Here is a 20,658-nt window from a genome sequence, read left to right as displayed (position 1 = left end):
AAAAACTGTAAAATAGAACTTCTTACTACTTCTTAAAAATTATGAATGCAACACTTGTGTCTCTACATGTACAGACGTGTCCAACTCCTCCTGATTTACACTTAGCTGCTTTGTCCAAATGACTTTAAAAACAGGTTTGTGCTTTGTGATATATATTATAAAAGATGCTGTAATGATTTACCCCAGTTCACAGACAGTCGTGGCCTCTTGGGTGTAATTCTTTGTCTCCTCCATAACTCATTATATCGCCACCTGCTGCTGTCTGGAAAAAAATCAGGAGACAAGAGCTTCACGACCAGTTTATGTCGGTTTAATGCGATGGATACCTTTCAGATTCTCTCCCCACATCACTCTACTACAATGGAATAAACCATTAAAACGGGAATTGTAAAGTTGTTGTTTTTTTTTTTTTATTATTATTTTGTAAGACACCTTAAAGTCATTCCTAAAAAAAGGAAACACATGATTTTGGTTCATAGCACATTCATGCCTGGCAAAGAAAAACAAAGATTAAGACTATATCCAAAAGAAAAAAACACATGGAAGCAAACAATATAAACAATATCTTATATAAAACATAGCAGAGATAATAAATATTACACATAAACATGAACTAAAGTAAACAGTAACCTATTTGGTACGGGCAAAGTTTGGAATTAAGTTATAGTCACTGATCTGAAAATCTGAACGTCTGTGTTGAAGTGTGTGTGTGTGTGTGTGTTTCTAAATCTCCTGGAAAAAGCTTCTCAACATAAACCAGCTCTGCAGATTCACTCATTCTGTCAAATATTCAACCCAAAAGTTTTCAATCTCTCTAAGTGTAGATGACGACTTTTTATGTTTATCCATGTGCGTGTGTGTGTGGTACATATAGGCATCAGGGTGAGAGTTAACACTCAAAACATATTCAGTCATTGCTATTGAAGAAATGAACTCATCCTTATTAGTTCAACCAAAATGACATTAGTTCAACCGAAAGATTAAAAAAAAAAGTCAGTATCCATGGTAACGTAGCTTTTTTTGTGTGTGATTGGCTGTACTGCGTCTTTCGGTGAATCTGTGAGCTATTCAAGTTTTCCATCTTTGGGCGTGTTAGCGTTTAGTTTTTTTTAACAGCAGATGGAAATCCATTTTGGTTCAGTCAGGAAATGGAGGACAGTGCATCATTCAAACGCAGACACTCACTCGCTCACACACACACACACATTCAAACCCACACATGCACATTAGAATACAGGCAGACACAAACATCGATACAAACAATAAATTCAAAATCATCGTGACTGTAAATGTAATTTCACTCCTTTGTGATACTTCTACTCAACAAAGATAACTGTGCAAGTTTCATTTTTTTTTCTCTTTTCAAACCAGGAGTAGTACAAATATTAGGAGGACATCCTAGGTGCTGTGGTTTGTTTCATCCACAAGCAGAGAGTGTTTTTTTTTTTAAAGAGGATTCAGCCTCAACTCTTCTCCGTTGCCGATACATTTTGAAGGCTTACGTCCAGATGGCTCCTCACCCTGCAGGGGGCAGCACACCCAAAGGCCCTGCGCACTCTCCCAGTCCACCCTAAGGTCCCAGCCCCTATAACACTACTTCCGTTGCAAAGTGCAAGCAATTTAACGTCTCTCTGCCTCTCCTTCCCATTTCAGGAACGTTTGTGAACCAGTGCGTCAGCAAAGGAAAAACACAAGGATCTTAAAGTGGTCGAGTCACAGTCCAAAAAGCAACAGGAAAGGAGAGCACAGTATGAGAGAGAGAGAGAGAGAGAGAGTGCATCTGTGTCTCAAGAAATTCAGTCCATCCACGCAAAACACGTCCTTGTTCCTTATGACGTCCGCATTCCACTGGTCAGCTGTTTAGAACAGTGGTTATACCTCCCTGGAGAAGAAGAATAAATAGAGATATTAATACCAAAAGTATGACTCAAAGTTAAGGCAGTTTGCCTAAAATTAAATAAATACTTTTACACTGAGGGAGACTGATGATTCACTCTCTTGCTCAGCGTTCAAAGATCGCCACCATTTTTTATACCAAAATCTGTTTAACAGCAATGCTAATAATAACCTATCAACACATTTGATCTCATTTGTTTTATTAAGACAAAAACTTCCAAGAAGCTGTGACAAATGTAATCTTGTCTCATGTTTTTATATCACCGTTTAAAATTGTAATTTGTATATTGTATTGTCTCCTTTCTCTTTTTTATCATCCTTTCACTTTTTTTAACGTAAACTGCGTTAACATCTATTGATCCTGAGAATTCTTTCATCGTTTGTTAAAGACCAAAGCAAATTCCCTCGAATATCAACTAATAAAGTGTCTTTGGATCAATATACTTACGATGCAGTGAGTGTGGAATTGAGGACAAGAGTGGTGCGTATCCTGTACAGCTGCGCTAATGTCAGCTTCTTGTGCTGCTGGGCTGGAGATTTCCTCTTCTTGGGCGACGTTTCCCCTGATTCACTGTCGGCAGTTGTCTGGTTTTTCCTGTCTACGCAGGCAGACGGAGCGCTTTCCCCATCCGAAGTATTGCTTTGCGATACATTGTCTTGACATTGTCCGGCTGGCGCCCTGTGACTGTGCCTGGCCTCCGCCCTCCTCAGGCTGGCACAGATTTTGTCAGACGGCACGGTCATGCCCAAGCAGTCTTCAGACTGCTGGAGGTCACTGGGGAGCAGCTTGACGCAGTTCTGGCCCAGTTCTGACAGACTCTTACTGTGTGCCAGCGTCGACGTGTTCTTGTCCCTGCATTTTGACTGGCCCTGTTCTTCGGTGTCAAGTGAGAGTTTGTGTGTCAAGGGCGTTTTACAGTGGACGCGCTGGAGGAGATTGTCCTCAGAGCGGGATAAGGACAGAGTGGACAACCTCTGGAGGCAGTCCAGTCGTGACTGAACATGAGGCCACCGGCGAGGTTTAGAGGACTGGATTACTGACAGCTGAGACCCCAATGAGGCAGTGTCTTCCTCCTCCTCTGCTGCTTCTTCCTCTTCTTCTTCCTCCTCCTGCTCACCTTCTACCTCATCAACATCTCCTCCTCCCTGCTCTTCCTCCTCTCCTTCCTCCTCCTCAGTCTCCTCTCCTTCACTTTGGCCAGGCTGAGGGTGTAATTCTCTCAGCAGGGATTCAGGAGAGAGCGTGCCATAAGCGCTGTCCATGGAGAGAGAGCGACACTGAGGGTCCAGCTCCTCGCCGTCAGCCTGTGCTTCCTGATCGTGCTCAGAGTAAATAGTGGAGTGGGCACTGTGGACGCTCATGGACTGAGACTGCTGGACCTCAGGACCCTCAGACTGTAGAGACGCATCAGAGTCTGAGTCTGTTTTAGTGGTCCTCTCCAGGTTCATGTTGGAGGCAGGAGCCTCATTGTTTTCTCCTGGCTCGTCAATGTCCATCACTGACAGCGTCTCAGTGGAACCATCCGATTGACTGAAAGCATATTTGTGAGTTTTATTAACAACAATACAAACATAACATAACAAGTGGGGTTGCATTCATTAGCCATTTATAAGAAAAAATACAGCATTTTAGAGTAATGCATTTATCCATTTTATTTATATAAGACTACCAATCCGCCCATTCAACAAGACATTAAAGCCAGCAGACATTTATGTGCAATTTGTAAAGGAGTTGGACAGAATAATACCTTAAGCTTTGCTGTTTATTGTGCCGCAAGCACGGGGAACTTGCGGTAGAGTTGCTGCTCTCGTCTTCCTCCTCCTCCTCCTCCCCTTCACCTGTGCATGTCTTCAGCCTGTTCTGCTGTCGGACAACCTCCTCAGAGCGAAGCCTGTGGAGCTGGTTCTGTCACATAATTCAACCACATTTAATTAGTTTATAATAAACTATAGCAGCTGGTTTTTATTTTGAAATAGAAAACACTGTGGATCAAGAGTTATGCTTCGATCATATAGACCAACTCTCTCACCTGGACGTTGCAGATTGCATCGATCCAGCTGCGCCCCTGGATGGCGCTGTTGGCTTGTAAAGTGTAGGCTGCCACTGCACTCTTGAACTCATTGAGGTAGATGAGGATGAAGGATCCTGCAGATGCAAAAAAAAAAAATACACACAAATCAGCATTAACTTGAAAATACGGCACAAGAAATCAGTAATTAACATCATCACACCCCACGGTACATTAGCTGACAATGGTTACCTAATTCAATAGAACATCAGCAGTCGATTTCATTTCATTCACATTAACTTTCAATTGTTTTGTAGACTAGATGATTTAAAATGTGCTCAATAAATGTGCAACATCTGTGTTAATGACTCACCAGGGTCTTTGAGCTCCTTGCAGACAACATTGTGCATGAGGAGTGGCTGTCGGATGACTTTGACTTTTTCCACTCTTTTTACTGGCTTGGTAATTAACAGCAGGTCAGTGAACAGGAAACAGTAGACGTCCATCTACAGGAAAGTTAAGTTTTATTTTAGGCGTTGTTTTGTGAAACTACTGACAGTAACACATGACGTGTTTTCTCGTGTTGATCATTTTATGAGACATGTGAGGTTGACTGCAAAGTGATGAAAAAGCAGGCGTATAAAGATAAGAGCCCATCATGTGAGTCGCTCTTACCCGACTGTCTTTGCCCTCTTTCATCCTTAGCGCTCCCTCAAGATGCAGCTGCCGGGTTTCCTCTGGTGAGACCCCCCTCATGGGAGCCATGAGGTCAAAGTGGCTGTACTCCTTGAGGATCTGAAAAGACAAAAAAGACAAAAAGCATGAAGCGAAATCTTGCGCGATGTTTCACATCAGACTGAAGGAGCTTTGTGAAGAATTGCAAAGCCTTTCTGACCTTCTCCACCTCCTCACTGCTGCCCTCTACAGCCTCATAGGAGTCAATGCGGGCAGAGATGGTGGCAAGCTTCTGTTGCTCTTGACGCTGTCGCATCTGGGAGTCCACGCTGTTGATGAAGCCCTCGACTGTGGCCACCTTGAGGAGGAGGAGGAACACAATAATACATTAACGTTCGCACTAAACACAACAGGTGACTCAACATTACGTTTCTGCGTGCTATTAAAATCGTCACCATGTTACTGATGAGGTCACGGGCCGAGGGCTCGTCGGTCTTCTTGAGAATACTCTTCAGCAGGAGTTGATACTTGGTAAGTCTCTGGTGAGGCTTTGCCAACATGTCAGCCAGCTTCAGACGGTTACACTGCTTGTCAGTCTCTGCCCACTGAATTGAACCAAAACAAAGACAGGATATTAAACATTAATGTGCCAGAAAACTCAAGAAAAATACAGAACATGGTGTTCTCATAGATACTGGTTTTTAAGGTGAGAGAGCAGATGGAACTGACCGTGACGTAGGTCCTGAAGAGCTCGTTGTCCCTGAGAAGTGTGCGCATGTTCTCCATACAGCCTTCTTCCTCCATGCAGTACCTGATATAGGGCTGGAACCTGGAGCCAAACTGAAGACACACAAACAATCACGCATCACAGATATTACTACAGCAACAAAAGCATTGTATTTCTTAGTTAGTTTTTTAGAGAAATAGAGATTATCTAATGGTTAACCAAGAGAACGTCTGTCTTGCACATTTTCCTCATGCTCATACAGAGCAGTCGTGCAGACAAATCTGCAGACATCACTTACTGTCATGAAGCCATGGTGGAGGTCAGTGGGGTCGAGCAAAGTCCGCTCCTGCCTGGCCTTGTCCAGCACAGGCAGCATGACCTGGTTCCACAGGGACGTGTGGAGGCGGACAATCTCCTGGATGTTGCTGAACAGCTTGGCGGGCTCCACCTCCGTCAGCAGACCGCTCTCCTGCAGGTTCAGCAGGACGCACAGGAACAGCTGCAAACAGAGACCCGTAAGAAAATGCTCAGGCGACGCTCAGCTGATATGGAGCCCTCTGTAAGGTGAAGGTTATCAGCCTCATGGGTAAATCACAACAGCTGAGTGTGTTATCATAAAGATTATATGTTCTCTACTTGTCAGACTTTAACAACAGGTTCAGTGCGTGACAGTCACAGAACAGAAGCCAGTTCGTCTTATGCAACGGCGACCGCTGTACACTTACATCAGTGATGACACGAAGTTTCTTTATGTAGGTGGCCTCCGTGTGCAGCAGCTCCCATATTGCCTCCTGCTGGTGAAACTGGCGCCGTGTCAGTGTCTGTACACACAAATACACACACACACGTCATATTAATAAATATAACAACATATGCTGATGATGAGTTACAGAAACCCTGAAAGGTAATACTTGTTCACAGGAAACTAGACGCCAGAGCTGGATGAAAGTTCAAGAGAATTATTATTGTTTTAATAAATGAGGTGGGCTGTGTTATTTAATGACTTATTCCCGTCAGACCACGGCCTTGTCATATATAGCCATACTCATATAAACATAACCTTAAATAACTTGCTGCTGGCAGTGCTCTGGTATGTTCCAGTAGTTCACATCAACAATCTGATTAGAGGGAAAATGTTGGGAAATCATACGTGCTGCTGTCTGTAAAGGACTTGTGTAACAAACCTCCAGATATGAACGTGCAGTCTGAGGTGCTGCGTCGCAGCTGAGCAGTGGTATTGTTTCTCAAATCTAACTAGACTGATTGGTCGTTTACACATTAACAGCTGCATGACACTGGAACTGTGCAATAATTCAGTGATTTGTTCGCCACAGTCATCAGGGAGAGGGGAAGATAAACAAGAAGGAAGTAGAGTCCGATGTCAGGAAGCAAGATGTAAGTGTGTGTGTGTGCCGGTAATGAAGGACTAAAGTAAGTAGAGTAAAGGGGACCAGTTTCTTTTTACTTTACTACAAAACATTTTTACTTCTTAAACTTTTCTTTTACTTTCGTAACTTCTTTGTTTCTTACAATTCTGTTTGTGTTGTTTTTTTTAAATGTTTGTGTACAGCCCTGAGCATGACTCAAGTTGATGCTTTTTATTTACTGTTTTACAGGTGCTCAGTGAAGTATTTATATGAGGATTTTTTTTTTGTCCTTTTTTGGTCCTTCTGATATCAAGTAAAGTGACTCTGACCAGAATTGGACTGATACCTGAGAATCATCACTAATATACAGAATTCCTGTTAAATGTTAAGGATACATCATCTTTACTGTAACTTGTTTTGGTTATGAATGCTATATTGAGTTGTGTTAATTGCTGATTTGTTATTTTAGACAATAAATGGAATAAAACACCATACTTCTAAGATCTAAGCAGTGGTGGTCATTGCTATTTATCTCCACTTTTTAATTTATTTATCATTCAATGCTACACATTAGAGCTGCAACTAGCGATTATTTCCATAATCGTTTAATCTGTCAATTATTTTTTATAATTAATTGTTTCAGCACTACTACACATTTTAACAAAATGTTTCTACTAACTTACTAATGTAACTTCATTACATTTTTTTTTTTTTTTTATCTAATTTACTAACAGCAGGCATGTGTGTCTTTGTGTCATGATGTGCACCTCTGAGTTGTCCAGTAGTAACTGCCAGCTGTCCTCCAGGGCCAGGTTGGTCTCCTCCTCCCCCCCCTCCCAGGAGTCCTGGTGGAAGGAGAGCTGCCGCGGCGCCGTGGGCAGCCCGAACAACATGTACGAGTGGAGCTTGCTCTGGAGCTGATCCAGACGGTCCACCTCCTGTGATGAGACAAGAACAATTACAGACACAAGCCTAATTAGTGTCAACAAACCCGATAGGATGACAGTGAGAGGAGATGTGTAAGTAAATGTCACTTCTGTGTCTTGTTACATTAAAACTGTAAGGAAGCAAGAGTCCCCGCATTAGCATATAAACCCAGCACTTTCCAGCGCCTTAACTCTTGCATCCAACTGTGGCTCCTATTCAGGTCTTTGTTCCAGCTGACAGCTCTTATGTAATTATGAAAATGAGCTCTGCGGATTGAGACCTTTTTAACAAAAGAAGACAGAGTAGGGAATGGGGGTGAGGAGAGCTAAAACTTGGAGGAGATGGAGATTTGCAGCAATGGATCAGAATCACAGACATTTCTGTGTATTAAAAAAATCCACAGTAAAAAAAAAACCCACTAATATAAGCATTAGAAATATAAAAATAGAGGTAAAATCTATGAAATGCAAGCCTAAAGAATGTTGAAATCTTTTGCTTTTCAAAGATTTGTGACAGGAGGGTCTGGTAGTCGTTTAACCCTGACATACAGAGACGGGCAGAGGTCCAGGTCCCGGTGGAGGATCTCAGGACTTGAAGGGGTTAAAGGGAACATACAGGGTGAATAGAGATGAGCTCAGTACTGACAGGTGACTGACAGATACTGTCTCCATCTGACATCTGCTATTGTGCAGGATGTGACCTCAGGAGGACGAGCAGGATGGGAGTGTGTGTGTGTAGGTGTGACTCCATACAATAAAAAAAAACTGGGAAGAAAAACGCTGATAGAGAAGCAAAAGGTTTGACGTTTGGGGATATAAGCTTATTTGCGTTTGCATTCAACTGTGACCTTTACGGTGCTAGTGGGTGGATACATCTCAGAGTCTCCCTCTGTCTCCAGTTTTTGTGTTCAGCATAGCTGGGCAACTGCTGGAAGATGCAAGAGTGGTCTTGATTCTCTCATCTAACTCCAACTGTCAGGATCTATTCCTTTGAACCAAGTGTTGTTTTTCATCCAGAAAAATGATGGATGGAACTAAGTAAGCATAAAGCTTTTCCTCTACCTCGTCATTTCCAGAGCTGCTGGCAGGAAAGTATGTCAGCCAACCAGTCAGGGGACTTTGAGGGGAAATGACCTCAGTTGGACTCGGGGGATTTGGTCCTCTGACCTCCTCCCACTGCTGTGTGCTACTGTTTTGTTTATACTTTAAACGTTTTCTTAATGTGAGACATGTCTGGACAAATTGTAGTCAGTCTACCCAAAAGGAAGAGTACCACTTCACTTGAAATCACAGCCTGTCTGATTAGTGTTACCTTGCCAAAGGGCCCCGCTCCAGCACCGGAGCTAAAGAAGCCACTGAAGCGACTGGCAGCACGATTCTTCCAGCTGTCGGGCCCAGCACCGACACCAGGCAGCGAGCCACCGATCTGTCCCAGAGTATCTGGGGTCGGGATATTCGTCTCGCCCAGGTACTCTGTCATGTTCTTCCTTCGACGTGCTTGACCCTGACAGGACAGACACAGTGACATTATAATATTTATCCCTTGTGAAAAGGAACAATGAAAGGGCACAAAACAGAAAATGAAAGAACACAATGCATGAGTGGCAGTGGATCATTTTATCGTCTCAGTGGGAAATACTAAAGTTTCCAGTTAGACAGATGTAAAGAGACAATGAAGGCGAGAGAAATATGCAAGGATGGAACAAACAGGAAATCAGAGGGGAATTCTTTGTGAAGGATGACATCAGTGGGACTATTAAAGCTATCCTAATGGTCAGACACAAACAGGAGAGGGAAGGACTCCACTTCCTCGCGGTGAAGGCTCATTACATCACAAGAAGCAGGCAGGAGGTTGTTCCATAAGAACAGATGACCTGGGTCTGGCCACTGCTCCCCACCCCCTACCCCCCCCATCTATTGTTACCCTGTCAGCAGACCCTGCTGTGCGCCCTTACTCAGGCAATCTCTGCCCACTTTACGAGCGCCAGAAAAGCAAACAAACAAGAGTCACCTCAGTATCTGAGGAAGCAGTTGTTTTCGTCGTTAGTGTCATTTGTGAGGAGCCGCTCACATTCCAGGACACTGACACCGTTTCTGAAACTGACCGGCCATTCCAGCCAAATTCTTTTACTGACCCCCCCCCCCCCCCCGAAACACAAACATATGCACAATCTAATAACAACACTTTGCTAGACATCATGACATCACTTCGGCACATTTATCAGATTTTCTCGCAGCTTCCTCTGGAGGCCACAAAAGGCTTTGAACAGACTTTTATTTTCTCTCCTCCTCACTCCACATACATGGTAATATCACCTTTACTCAGGCTGCAAGTACGGGCCCCCACCAACCAGAAACTGAGCTCAAACGACTCTACATACATAGGCAGACTGTTTACACATCTTTGTGGGAGTAAATCAAACTCTGTGACGGAGCCTGGATATTGTTTGCCTTCCACATCCTTCAATAAAACGGCCTTTTCAAACACCAGAAACAAACAGCATGAACACGCAGACAGTGAAAAACAGAACCTTTGCGAACGTGTCTCACAGCTTTCAGATGTAAACTACCTTGATTGAAACTACTGATAAAGGCTTATCAAAATAAACAGTGTGTGACACTGAAAACGTAGGCAAAAAAAAAAAATGTAAATATTATGATGAGCACTAGTCAAACTGTTCTGCATTACACAGGCTCCCATTTTAGGACAAATGTCCCCAGAGCTTTCTGCAAATCCACTTAACTATAGTAAAAGCCCCTCAAGTGGCCTTTACTGAGCTGCATGACATGATAGTAAATCTGAATGGGGGGTCCTTTAAGGTTTGAAACGGCTTTTAGCTCTTTTTCCTTTGTGAATAATTACCAAAGGAGAGAGTAACGTAACTGCAAAACAAACATGTTGGATTTAAAACAAAAACTGTGGAGAAAGGAGATTTAGAGGAAGTTAAGAGAAAGGAGGTTGGACAGATTTAGAGATGTGTTAGTGGGGATATCCCAGAATTAAGAAAGAAAACACACAGGTGTCAGGAAGTCTTCAGTCCCCACTGACAAACAGGGAACACTTGGACCCTGTGCTTCTGCCAGCGCACTAATGAGTGAACCACTTTGTACGTGGCAGCACTCAACAAAGAGCTGCAGTTTGCTGGGAGAAACATCAGAGGACTGATAAAGAAAAGATGTTTTTTTTCTAATAAGGATGCTTTTGTTGTAAAAAAAAAAAAAAGCTCATACACATGTAGAAAAGTTGGAAAAATCCTAAAAAAAATGCATCTTTGAAGTCACACAGTGCTACACAAGTTGAGGTCAGGAGGTTGTAATTGTTATCACACAGAGGCTACCAACAGTTTCCCACCACATTAACAGTGCTCACCATTGAAACCAGAGGCATGTCAAAAGTAACAAAAACCATCGTAATCCTTCAATTGGATTCATGGATCACAGCCCATTCTGGAGCCAGCTGTTGCTCTCCCTCTCTCTTTCTGTCAACTTCACGTCTCCACTTTTTCGCCTTCGCCACAGTAAAACATACACATCCACGTCGTCTTCACCATCCACACTTACGATGGCTAGAGAGTCCAAGAAGCCGAGTGACGACTGTGACACTTATCCCGAGATCAAGAGACTGGTGTTGAACAAGACTGTATCTTGAGAAGTCCCGTTCCAGCTGACGGGGTCCTGGTTGCCCAAAGAGACCAGTGTCCGACTGCTGTGTCCTGTAGAGTCTGACTGCAGCTTCTTTTTGAACCGGGATGTATCTGTGTCCTGTCCTGCTGTGGTGAAACCTTCTCACTGAGGCACCCAGTCTGCTTGCATTTCATACAGGCACTGGCCTGAAGTCATAGCAACCAGGAAGATCCTGCCTCATTGTGTCGAGCAGGAAAGGAGAGGCAGGGCCAGGGCATAAAGAGGAGGTTGATGGGAATATTTGGAGGTGGAGTCAGAGTGACAGCTTGTAAGGAGCTCCCTGGTTCAAACATATACATCCTGGTGTTTGTAGAAATGCAAAATCCTCTGAGCTGGCTGCACAGAGTTAGAAATAAACTAACCACTCATGCCCATGCACACATACCACATACGTTTTTTCCACTGCAATATTCTGCTTCTTTACCGCCACCACCAGATTAGCCTTCATTTCAAGCAATTACCCGAATAAAAGCAAGAAAATTACAGAATGACTGGAAACGGATGGGGTGCTTAAATAGCTTAATTCTTTACTATTACTTTAAAGTTGGTCCATTATTCTTATCTCAAATCGCTCTCTTGCGTGGAGACCTTTGAACAATGGATTGTGAGTTGGTCAAAACAAGGAGCGAAATGGCCAGACAATGGCCGAACGGGAAATTCCCTTTGTTTACTTGCTTGTTTCAACACATGTAATAGGCTGCTTATGTGGAGTAGATAAGCTCCACCGCCTTCTCCTCCAGGAGCAGCAGAGAAGTCTGACAACACGGCAGACAAAACTCCTAATGTTGTGACAATACAGTAGAAACATTTGTTTTGGTTGTTTAATCTGTAGGTTTTTGTTTAACATCTGAATATTTTGGGGTTACAGCCTGTTGATCAATTTTTTAATACCGAATAGAACAAAAACCAGCAATTTAATAAAACAAATGTAGTCATAAATCTCCAGTAATTAGAGTTAGTTGTAATAAGGAGAATACTACAGCCCAAGCAAATATACCCTCAGAGTAAACACTAACCTGCTCTTGTGTTGTCGTCCAAACTAATTATGTTTACAAGGTTTTCCCTTGTGCCTCCTGTGTAAACCTGTCTGTCAGAACAGAGGTCAGCGAGATTCTGAGCTCGCTTTAGTTGCAAAGCCTCCAAATCTGGGAAAAACTGCGACTTGTGCACTGGGCCAGGAGGGGAGCAGTCAGGTTAATGATATCAAGCCCAGTGTGCACTCACAGCCTTATCTTATCACTGTGGTTTGTGGCGTTAACCTTGGACTGGACGGGAGAAAAACTTTTAACAGGTAGGGATTGTATTAAAATAAGCAGTGACAAAGGAAGCAGCATTGCACTCACCCGACCCGCTTCTCCCTATGCCCCAATGCTACTGCTTTTATGTTAACATACTGATAACAGCACCCCTTGATCAGGTAGGTTGATTAACGATTGGAAAACAGCGTGACACTGACCTTTCTGAAAGCCTGAACACACGCACAAAACACAGGACAAACACACACATCATGTGTGCTAATCCAGGAAAAAGAAACTAAAAGAAACCCCCCGGTGGTCAACACATGAGTTATGTTTCAAGGTCACTTTAGTTCCAATAATCGAGGTCCTGACAACCAGCACCACAAGCACAAACCTTTGGCCTGAGGTGAGAGAGGAGAGTTTTTACAAAACATGCTCCTTTTACTTGACCTACATCAATGTCTCAGCCAGCGTAATGGAATCTCAGTGATCATCACAAGTCACCCCAAACACAAACAAACAAACATTTTAGTCAAAGCTGAAAGGTCTCTGTAAAAGGACATTAAATGAATCAAGCAAAAAATAAAAATAAAATAAGAATTAATCCAACAGATTATTTAAAAAAAATATATTCCATTTGTATATATTCCAAGCAACTTATACTGATGATTACCTCCATCTAAAAATAATTAGTAGTGTTGATTCCAGTTTATAATCATTTTGGAGCAGTGTTTCAATAATTTAGCTTCCCCATATCAATGTTAATAGAGTGAGAAACTCGAAACTGCTCTGTTTCGCAAAAGCTATGATTTATCTCAGGACGCAATAAATTGCACTATTTCTTTAGTGTAATCAAGTGTAGCTAATACACTGGAAACTGAGTGTATTCTGCACATTATCCTTACGACAAAAAAAGCATACATGTTTGTTTGAAGATGCTGATTGCCACAGCCATCACTACATCATCATGTCAGTGAACCTCTCACCTGACAGTCACTTGGTCTTGTTTCAGTAGGAAGTGACTCAGGAATCGCAGAGTCCACATGCAGCAGGTCCCAACTGTGCCAGGACGACAGGCGACTAAAACGAACCATTTCCCCCACAAATGAAAATGAAAATGGGGGGAAAAAAAGGAAAAAAATTCCACTAATCAAAAAAGACAAAAGAAATAAAAACTCAGCTAGAATCCATTTCTAGGAAATCACCATCCAGAGCAGAAGTAAAACACTGCAGCTTCTTCTCTTATGAGTGCGAGTGCAGACCTGATCCTGCAGATAAACCTCGCGGCAGGCCAACGGTCACACAGCTAACAATCATAAAGGTGTGTGTTTAGACCGTAAGTAATCTCTACTTTAATGCAATAGAGGAAGTACTTTGTGTTTCCAACACACATTCACACAGCAACACACCTCCTCAGGCTGCTCAACTGGTAGCCCCTCCCACTCTTTATGGGAATACACATCAGTCTAAATTACATTACCTGAAACAACTACATAATTACTTTCTTCAACACACCCTCACACACACAAAAACATGCTAGTTTGGCATTCTTTGTTTAGATACTCATAATCATAATGCATTCCCATCACCACAACTAAATGCCTAACACTAAAACCAGGTCTTGATCCTAAAAAAACTTGTTAAAGTTGTGTGGACCAGCCAACATGTCCTCACAAGGTCAAAATGTCCTCACAAAGTTGGGTTTGCTTGACAATTGGTCCACACAGTCTCCTAAAGACATGTACACACAGGACGAACACGACTGAGTATTTAGAAGGTGAACGGATTCAGAAAAAAATCATATTATGTATTTTTAGTGATGAGACAGGAGAGAAAAATGTGACTTTAACTGTATCAATAATGTTATTTGACATTATATGTAAACGGAGTGGATAGGTAAGAATTGGTCAGAGAAAAACTGAAAAACTCAAAATCAAAAAAAATGTTTATGTTACAATAACACACAATTAATACAATTTCATCGATGACATCTGGATGACTGCATCATGTGTAGCCATAATGTATGTTGTGTCACTCCCGTCTAAACCTTTCATGTCAGTAGTGGAATGGGTGCAATTATTTTTGCCAAAGATCTTATCAAATCAGTCACTGACCCTTCTCACTCCATTGACCCACTGCACTGATGGTTGTATGTTTATAACACCTTTTTTTCAGTTCACCTTTCAAGATCAAACGTGGTGATGACGCCCCGTGTGACTGCCACTGATTCAACCATTGTCATTCAAAGTGGCTCTGTCTTAATTTGACAATTGTCTCCATTGTGACACTGCGAGATGCGTCAGATAGTGAGTGAAGACTTGGCTGTTGGAGGTGGCAACATACCACAGAACACCTACCTCAGTTTTATAATGAGGTAGAAACCAAATGTATGACCTACTTTGGAAAGGAAGTAAATAAATAAATAAAGACAATAGATTTTGCTAAAGTCTTCCGCCTTTCTATATAAAACAGTGTGACCTGAATACAGACCATAGTTGTGTTATGTGTTATTGTATTTTGGGTACAGTATGTAGACAGTGTGAAAACAAGACACTGTCACCACTCCTGTCTATGACTCATTCACTGAAATGCAGGCTCTCTGTGTAACCGTGTGTCTTTAGCCACAGGGCCTTGTCTATCATGAAACATCATTATCTACTGATTTAGTCTATTGATGAACACACTATTCCATCCCTGTGGCAGTGCCAGGAGCCTATGCTTTCTTTCTGGGTTTGTAAATAAGGGCCGACACTGACAACTCTTTTCATTCAGTTGATCTGCAGTGCGGTGTTTTTTTGGATTAATCTGTTTCATGTTTGTCATTGTTGTCAAATAGTGGTAGATAGTTAACTAGTTTGATGTGACCAAATATCTAAAACTCAGAGATTTGCAGAGATATACAACAGGGAAAAACACACAATCCTCATATTTGAAAAGCTGCGAATAGATATTTTTAAACTGTACATGCTGTATCTGTCTGGTCAGAGAATACATAAATAATTAAAAAACTTTTTCTGTATTGTTCAGTATTAAGTGTATATATATATATATATATATATATATATATATATATATATATCTATATATATATATATAGAGAGAGAGAGAGAGAGAGAGAGAGAGAGAGAGTTTAAAATGGGAGCAAGCAATGACACACATATGAGGGATCCATTACTAGACATGAACTCAGTGGGAAAACCAAACTCATCCAACTGAAAACTGAAATGCAGCTGTAATTTTTCCTTCCATGTTGTATTCACTCTGCTCTGGCAACTGATGGATGAGTGTGTGATAAAAAAAAAAAAAAGGTCAGACTGAGGCAAAGAAAAGATTGAGGCGCTGTTTTTGTGTAAATCACATGATGCCACACAGTCAGACATTATCTTTATGAGTGTACAGACTGTAAACGTCCATCTGTTGTACTTTCTCTTCTCAGAAATATGAATAAGAGGAAAAGCTAATGTTTTTTCCCCACTTCAGCCACACACATGTCAATATGTTATGTGTGTGTATCCCCTATGTGTGAAGTTTTGCTTTTGCTTCAATGCGACGTCATTTCTCAATGGAAAAAAATAAAACAGTGGAGCAAAAACATCCTGGAGCCATGGCTCAGGGGATGAATGACAACTCACCAAGCAGGTTAAATGTGTCACTTCCATGGCAGCTCATACAGAAGGGGAGTCCCAGCTGTAGCCATGACATACTTTCAGGTTTGTCGTGATAGTTTAGTCAAGTTATGCAACTGTAAAACACGTTGCAGCCATACATGAGTCCTGTATGATGTATTGGAACTCAATATAGACTTTTTCTTCAGTGTCATATTTTTTCAGTCACATGCTGAGTCGGGTTAAAAGCTGAACAGGTCATCAAAGGTCATTTGATACACTGCTGATACTGAACGGGTATAAAAGGATGCATTATTTGCTGATGGGGCAAAAGTGCGTGGCACAGGCGGGTAGCAATGCTTTATGGGAACTATCAGCAGGATCGGAATGTGCTTCAGACCAATCAGAGGCTTTAGCTGAGACTCCCCATTGTAAAATGATCAATCTGGATCATCAAAGCTTCTCTGCAGCCTATCACAATGCTGCCAGAGGCTATAAATTGTAACATGCATGCAATAATAAACTTGAAATACCCTGATTCAAACAAGAGAGTCACCAGATACAGAAAAAGAGTTTGCTGCGTTCCCTCTGAAGCCTGGCACAAACCACTGGCATGCCAAGCCTTGAATCCAGTCACCAGGCAAACATCAAAAATCCTTGATTCCATAAAAAGAAGACACGCATGCATTTAATGCTGAGTGCCAAAGCTGCTGCCATAGAGACTCAAACACCACACTCTGTGGCCTCATGTGCATGCAGCTCTTATAAAACAAAGACTGAAAGCCAGAAATGGAATTCTTGTTTTTCAAACTACTCAATTAACTTTCAGAGGAAAACACTGCTTTTCACTACACAACAGCCACAGAATCAGAGTTTCCCCAGCATTGAGCACTGCCTCCAAAATCTCACATAATCATTAAAATCAATGTGTCAGTCGTAACTTGCACAAATGAGCACCAATACATGCAAATTAAGATACAAAAGACAAAAAAATTATTGAATTTAAAAATGTTTTGACTTGGACAAATATGGGTACATTGTGGTGTCCTTATGGACACTGGTACAACAGCACCAGATTTTTGAAAAATCCAGAGGAAACACTATAATTAATACTGAATAAACATGTTAGCACTCCTATAACACTGCCAGAATAATAAACATCTAAAAGAATTATTGAAAACCAATGTGTGTGTCATTCAACAGATGGTGGTTCCTATATTACCCACAGTGCATCTTGACTAGCCATAGGTCAGTTAGAGGTTTGGGTTTAGCCCCAGGCCCAGATGGGGGTAGAGGTTACTGCCTCCGTCTCCTCCCTTTAAACAACAACAGACATTATTTTTCCATTTCCAACTTTGTAACCTTCAGACTCTATTGATGGTGGTTAGGGCTGAGCAATTAAACAAAATTGTATTGAATTTGCAATACGGCCTAGTGCAATTTTCAAATCGCAGGAGGCACGATATTTGCCAAAATGTGTGTCAAAATATCATTTTAGCTCTATACACATCTTATGTGTATCACCATGATGTTACATGTTTTGTCCAATAAAGTATCTTCCACCTTCAAGTAATGTCATCCTACAAAAGTCAAGAGGTTAGTGCTGGGCACTCTGCCTGAACTCACCAGCTCTGTGTCACAAACGGCTCATTACTGCCCTCTTGAGGATGAAACTATTGTCATAATTTGCATTGATGGCATTATTAAAACACACAGTAAAAACCTTTGGCCAAACGACTTGATGTCATGAACAAAACAAAACAAAACACAATGTGTCACTATAACTCAGTGGATGACTAAGCTTAAGGACTTTCAGTGGTGAAATACTTTCTGTGACTGTTTCCTTGCCCAGGGCAACAACGACGACGACACGTCTGTTTACAGTGTACGTAATACAAATCAGTGGCTCTAATTACATCATGTGTATTCAGTGACATGTCTGACACTTGTCCAAAAGGGTAGTGCACCACAGAGAAGTGTCTCGACTGAGCGAACGCCAAACCCAGAAATGAGAACACACTTTTCAGAGTCTACAGAAACAAAATGATGACGCAGTTTTTCACTTGGCTATAGAACAACACGGATGCTTTTTTCAAAGTGGTTTGATGTGGTTTGTCAAACTGTGGATGTAAGCGCTTCATTCTATTCAAAGAAATCATTATGAGGATTTCGAGTTGGACCAAACATCTGGTATCACTATGTAACAGCAAACAATACAGCTGTTCATGTGAATATTAGTGCCCCATCATCACTGGTCACACAGGAGGGAACTTTCGCAACTCGCCTTTATGACAACACTGTTACGAAGAGGAAAAGGTACTTTTTAAATCACATTTTTTTAGAACAAGCCAAAAAAAACTAAAAATTACTGCACAAGAGCAACAATTCAAACATATAATACGATTTTTATATCATTTATCAACTGAAATTACATAGCCAATTGCAAAGGGAACTTGGCTTGAGACCAAAGGGTTGCCAGTAGAGCTGAAACTATTACTCGAATAACCGATTATTAATCGATTACTAAATTAATCGTCAACTATTTTGATAATCGTTTTATGGGTTCTTTTCATTATTAAAACAAGATTTCTGATCGTTTTCGCTTGTTAAATATACTATAACAAAGAAATCATTAAAACTGAATGATTTTCGTTTGTGGACAAAACACAATATTTAAGAACATCATCATTCCAGGTTTGACAAACACTGATCAATATTTTTCTACATTTTATGGACCAAACGATTGCTCGGTGAATCCAGAAATAGTCGACAGATTAATGGATTATGAATATAATCGTTAGCTGCAGCTCCAGTTGCCAGTTTGAGTCCCCCCCAATCCACGCAAGTGTATAAACGTTGTGTCAGGAACGTCATCTGTAGTAATAATCTCTGCCAAATCACATATGGTGAATATCTGCTGTGGTGGGGGGGGGAAATAAAATCAGCCTGACTACAAACTGACCTAGAAGATGATTTTATCAGGTGGGTTCAGATATGATCAATCGGCATCAGACACAACAAATGATCATTTTATTTCAAGAACTGCGTAACAACGGATAATAAAAAAAAAGCCTCACTACATCCTAACAGAAATGTGAAATGCCTTTTTTTTTTTTTTTTAAACTTGCGTGACATTGACCAATTTGATTTCATATTTCTAATGATTCTGTGTGTCATAGGAACACAGCTGACAGCATTCTGCCGAAAGACATGATGCTGTTCACAAAGGTTTGCTGTTGTAAGGTGGAACAGGACAAAAACCATGTTCTAGCTTTCTGAACCCGAGGCTGCCAATGTCAAACACAACACTCTAAACGCCAGGTTTGTTCAAGACAAGTGGTGATTGACTGCGGAGCCATGAGTGTGGACTGACATGTCTGTTGACCATAAGATTGCAGGAGTTTACGACTCTATAATCACCCTAATTTGACACAGTGACACACTTAACAGCCATCTTGTAATCTGACCCCAGCTTTAGTTGCAGCCCTGATGCTGAAGCACAAGTCTTTACAGTTTGCCAGTACATGAACCTGATGACTGTCTGCCCTATTTCCAAGCTCTATGTTTGGCAGCCAAGTGGATCAGTATCCTGCAGGCCTCTGTCAGCCTCTCATAAGCCACTTCCTGTAGCGGCAGGAAGCTATGAAGTGGCACACCGTGTTCCTGAGTGAGCTCATCATCATCATGTGAAATTCAAGGGTTCAGTTGGCAGCACTGAGCATGCTGGCATGTATGAGCGTGCACACAAAGAGACACGACACAGCTTGGCAGAAGTGGAAATAAAAAAAAAAAAACCACCATTCTCTAGTTCGTGTTGGACAGATAAAGATAATTGCAGACAATGAGGTCATGATAGGCTTACCATGAGATAGTACACTAACCCAAGGCATCATGGGAATGAAGGAAGATAGAGTGAGGTTATGGAAAATGGAATTGGTGTGGCAAAAACAGTGAGAGTCACACACAGGGCGTGTCTTTGTGCAGAGAGTTTGTGGTTTATACTGGGAGCGTCACGTGAACTATGACAAAAAGCCAAGCATCAACTTACCAGCAGATCTATACTTTCTCTGCGTCCCAGAGATCCATGTTCCATCTTCTCACTGCCTGGGGTGAGGATGTAGGGGCTCTGACCTGGCTTCATGTTGGGCAGGCTGAGTGACCTCATGTCCTTCACGCCCTGCTCCACCTTCAGCTCATCACCTGGTCGTGCTAAAAGAAAGGAAAAAAAGTGTTTGAGAAACTGTCTGGGACAAGGAATCCTTTAAGTCCTAGTATTTTCTTTTTCCTACAGGAAAGAAATTATGGTCAAACTTTCCAGAAAAGTTCTGTCTTTTCAATGTTTGTTTGAGTCATCAGTACCAAAACCAAACTTTTACAGTCATGGTTGCTTTCTTCTTGAACTTTTTATATTTGTCTTGAAACCTGCAGTGAACAAACAGGGAAAAAAAGAACACCTTGAAAGGCTGCATATTTATTTACACATCCAACAGACCTGTAGCAACACTATTACTAATTTAAAGTTGTAAACTAT

At 41.6% G+C, this 20,658-nt stretch overlaps 1 protein-coding gene across 5 annotated transcripts in view; it reads right to left on the bottom strand.

Annotated features, from left to right (window-relative positions):
• Positions 1-1,411: 1,411 nt before the first annotated feature.
• Positions 1,412-20,658, bottom strand: part of plekhg5b (pleckstrin homology domain containing, family G (with RhoGef domain) member 5b) — a 63,943-nt gene continuing 44,696 nt past the window's right edge. For all 5 annotated transcript variants that reach the window (XM_058643001.1, XM_058643002.1, XM_058643000.1 and 2 more), the window contains 14 exons: positions 20,176-20,336; positions 8,913-9,104; positions 7,442-7,612; positions 6,033-6,128; positions 5,606-5,806; positions 5,310-5,420; positions 5,036-5,185; positions 4,801-4,938; positions 4,581-4,700; positions 4,279-4,411; positions 3,927-4,042; positions 3,645-3,802; positions 2,345-3,427; positions 1,412-1,882 (listed from right to left, as the gene is read on the bottom strand). In XM_058643001.1, coding sequence (XP_058498984.1) covers positions 1,873-1,882; positions 2,345-3,427; positions 3,645-3,802; positions 3,927-4,042; positions 4,279-4,411; positions 4,581-4,700; positions 4,801-4,938; positions 5,036-5,185; positions 5,310-5,420; positions 5,606-5,806; positions 6,033-6,128; positions 7,442-7,612; positions 8,913-9,104; positions 20,176-20,336 — 2,840 coding nt within the window. In that variant the 3' untranslated portion in view covers positions 1,412-1,872. The remainder of the gene's footprint in view (positions 1,883-2,344; positions 3,428-3,644; positions 3,803-3,926; positions 4,043-4,278; positions 4,412-4,580; positions 4,701-4,800; positions 4,939-5,035; positions 5,186-5,309; positions 5,421-5,605; positions 5,807-6,032; positions 6,129-7,441; positions 7,613-8,912; positions 9,105-20,175; positions 20,337-20,658) is intronic.

This window comes from Solea solea, chromosome 11 (genome assembly GCF_958295425.1).
Source record: "Solea solea chromosome 11, fSolSol10.1, whole genome shotgun sequence".
In the NCBI taxonomy this organism is placed as follows: domain Eukaryota; kingdom Metazoa; phylum Chordata; class Actinopteri; order Pleuronectiformes; family Soleidae; genus Solea; species Solea solea.
The sequence above is the reverse complement of the archived record's forward strand: the minus strand, read 5'-3'. Positions and strand labels throughout refer to the sequence as shown.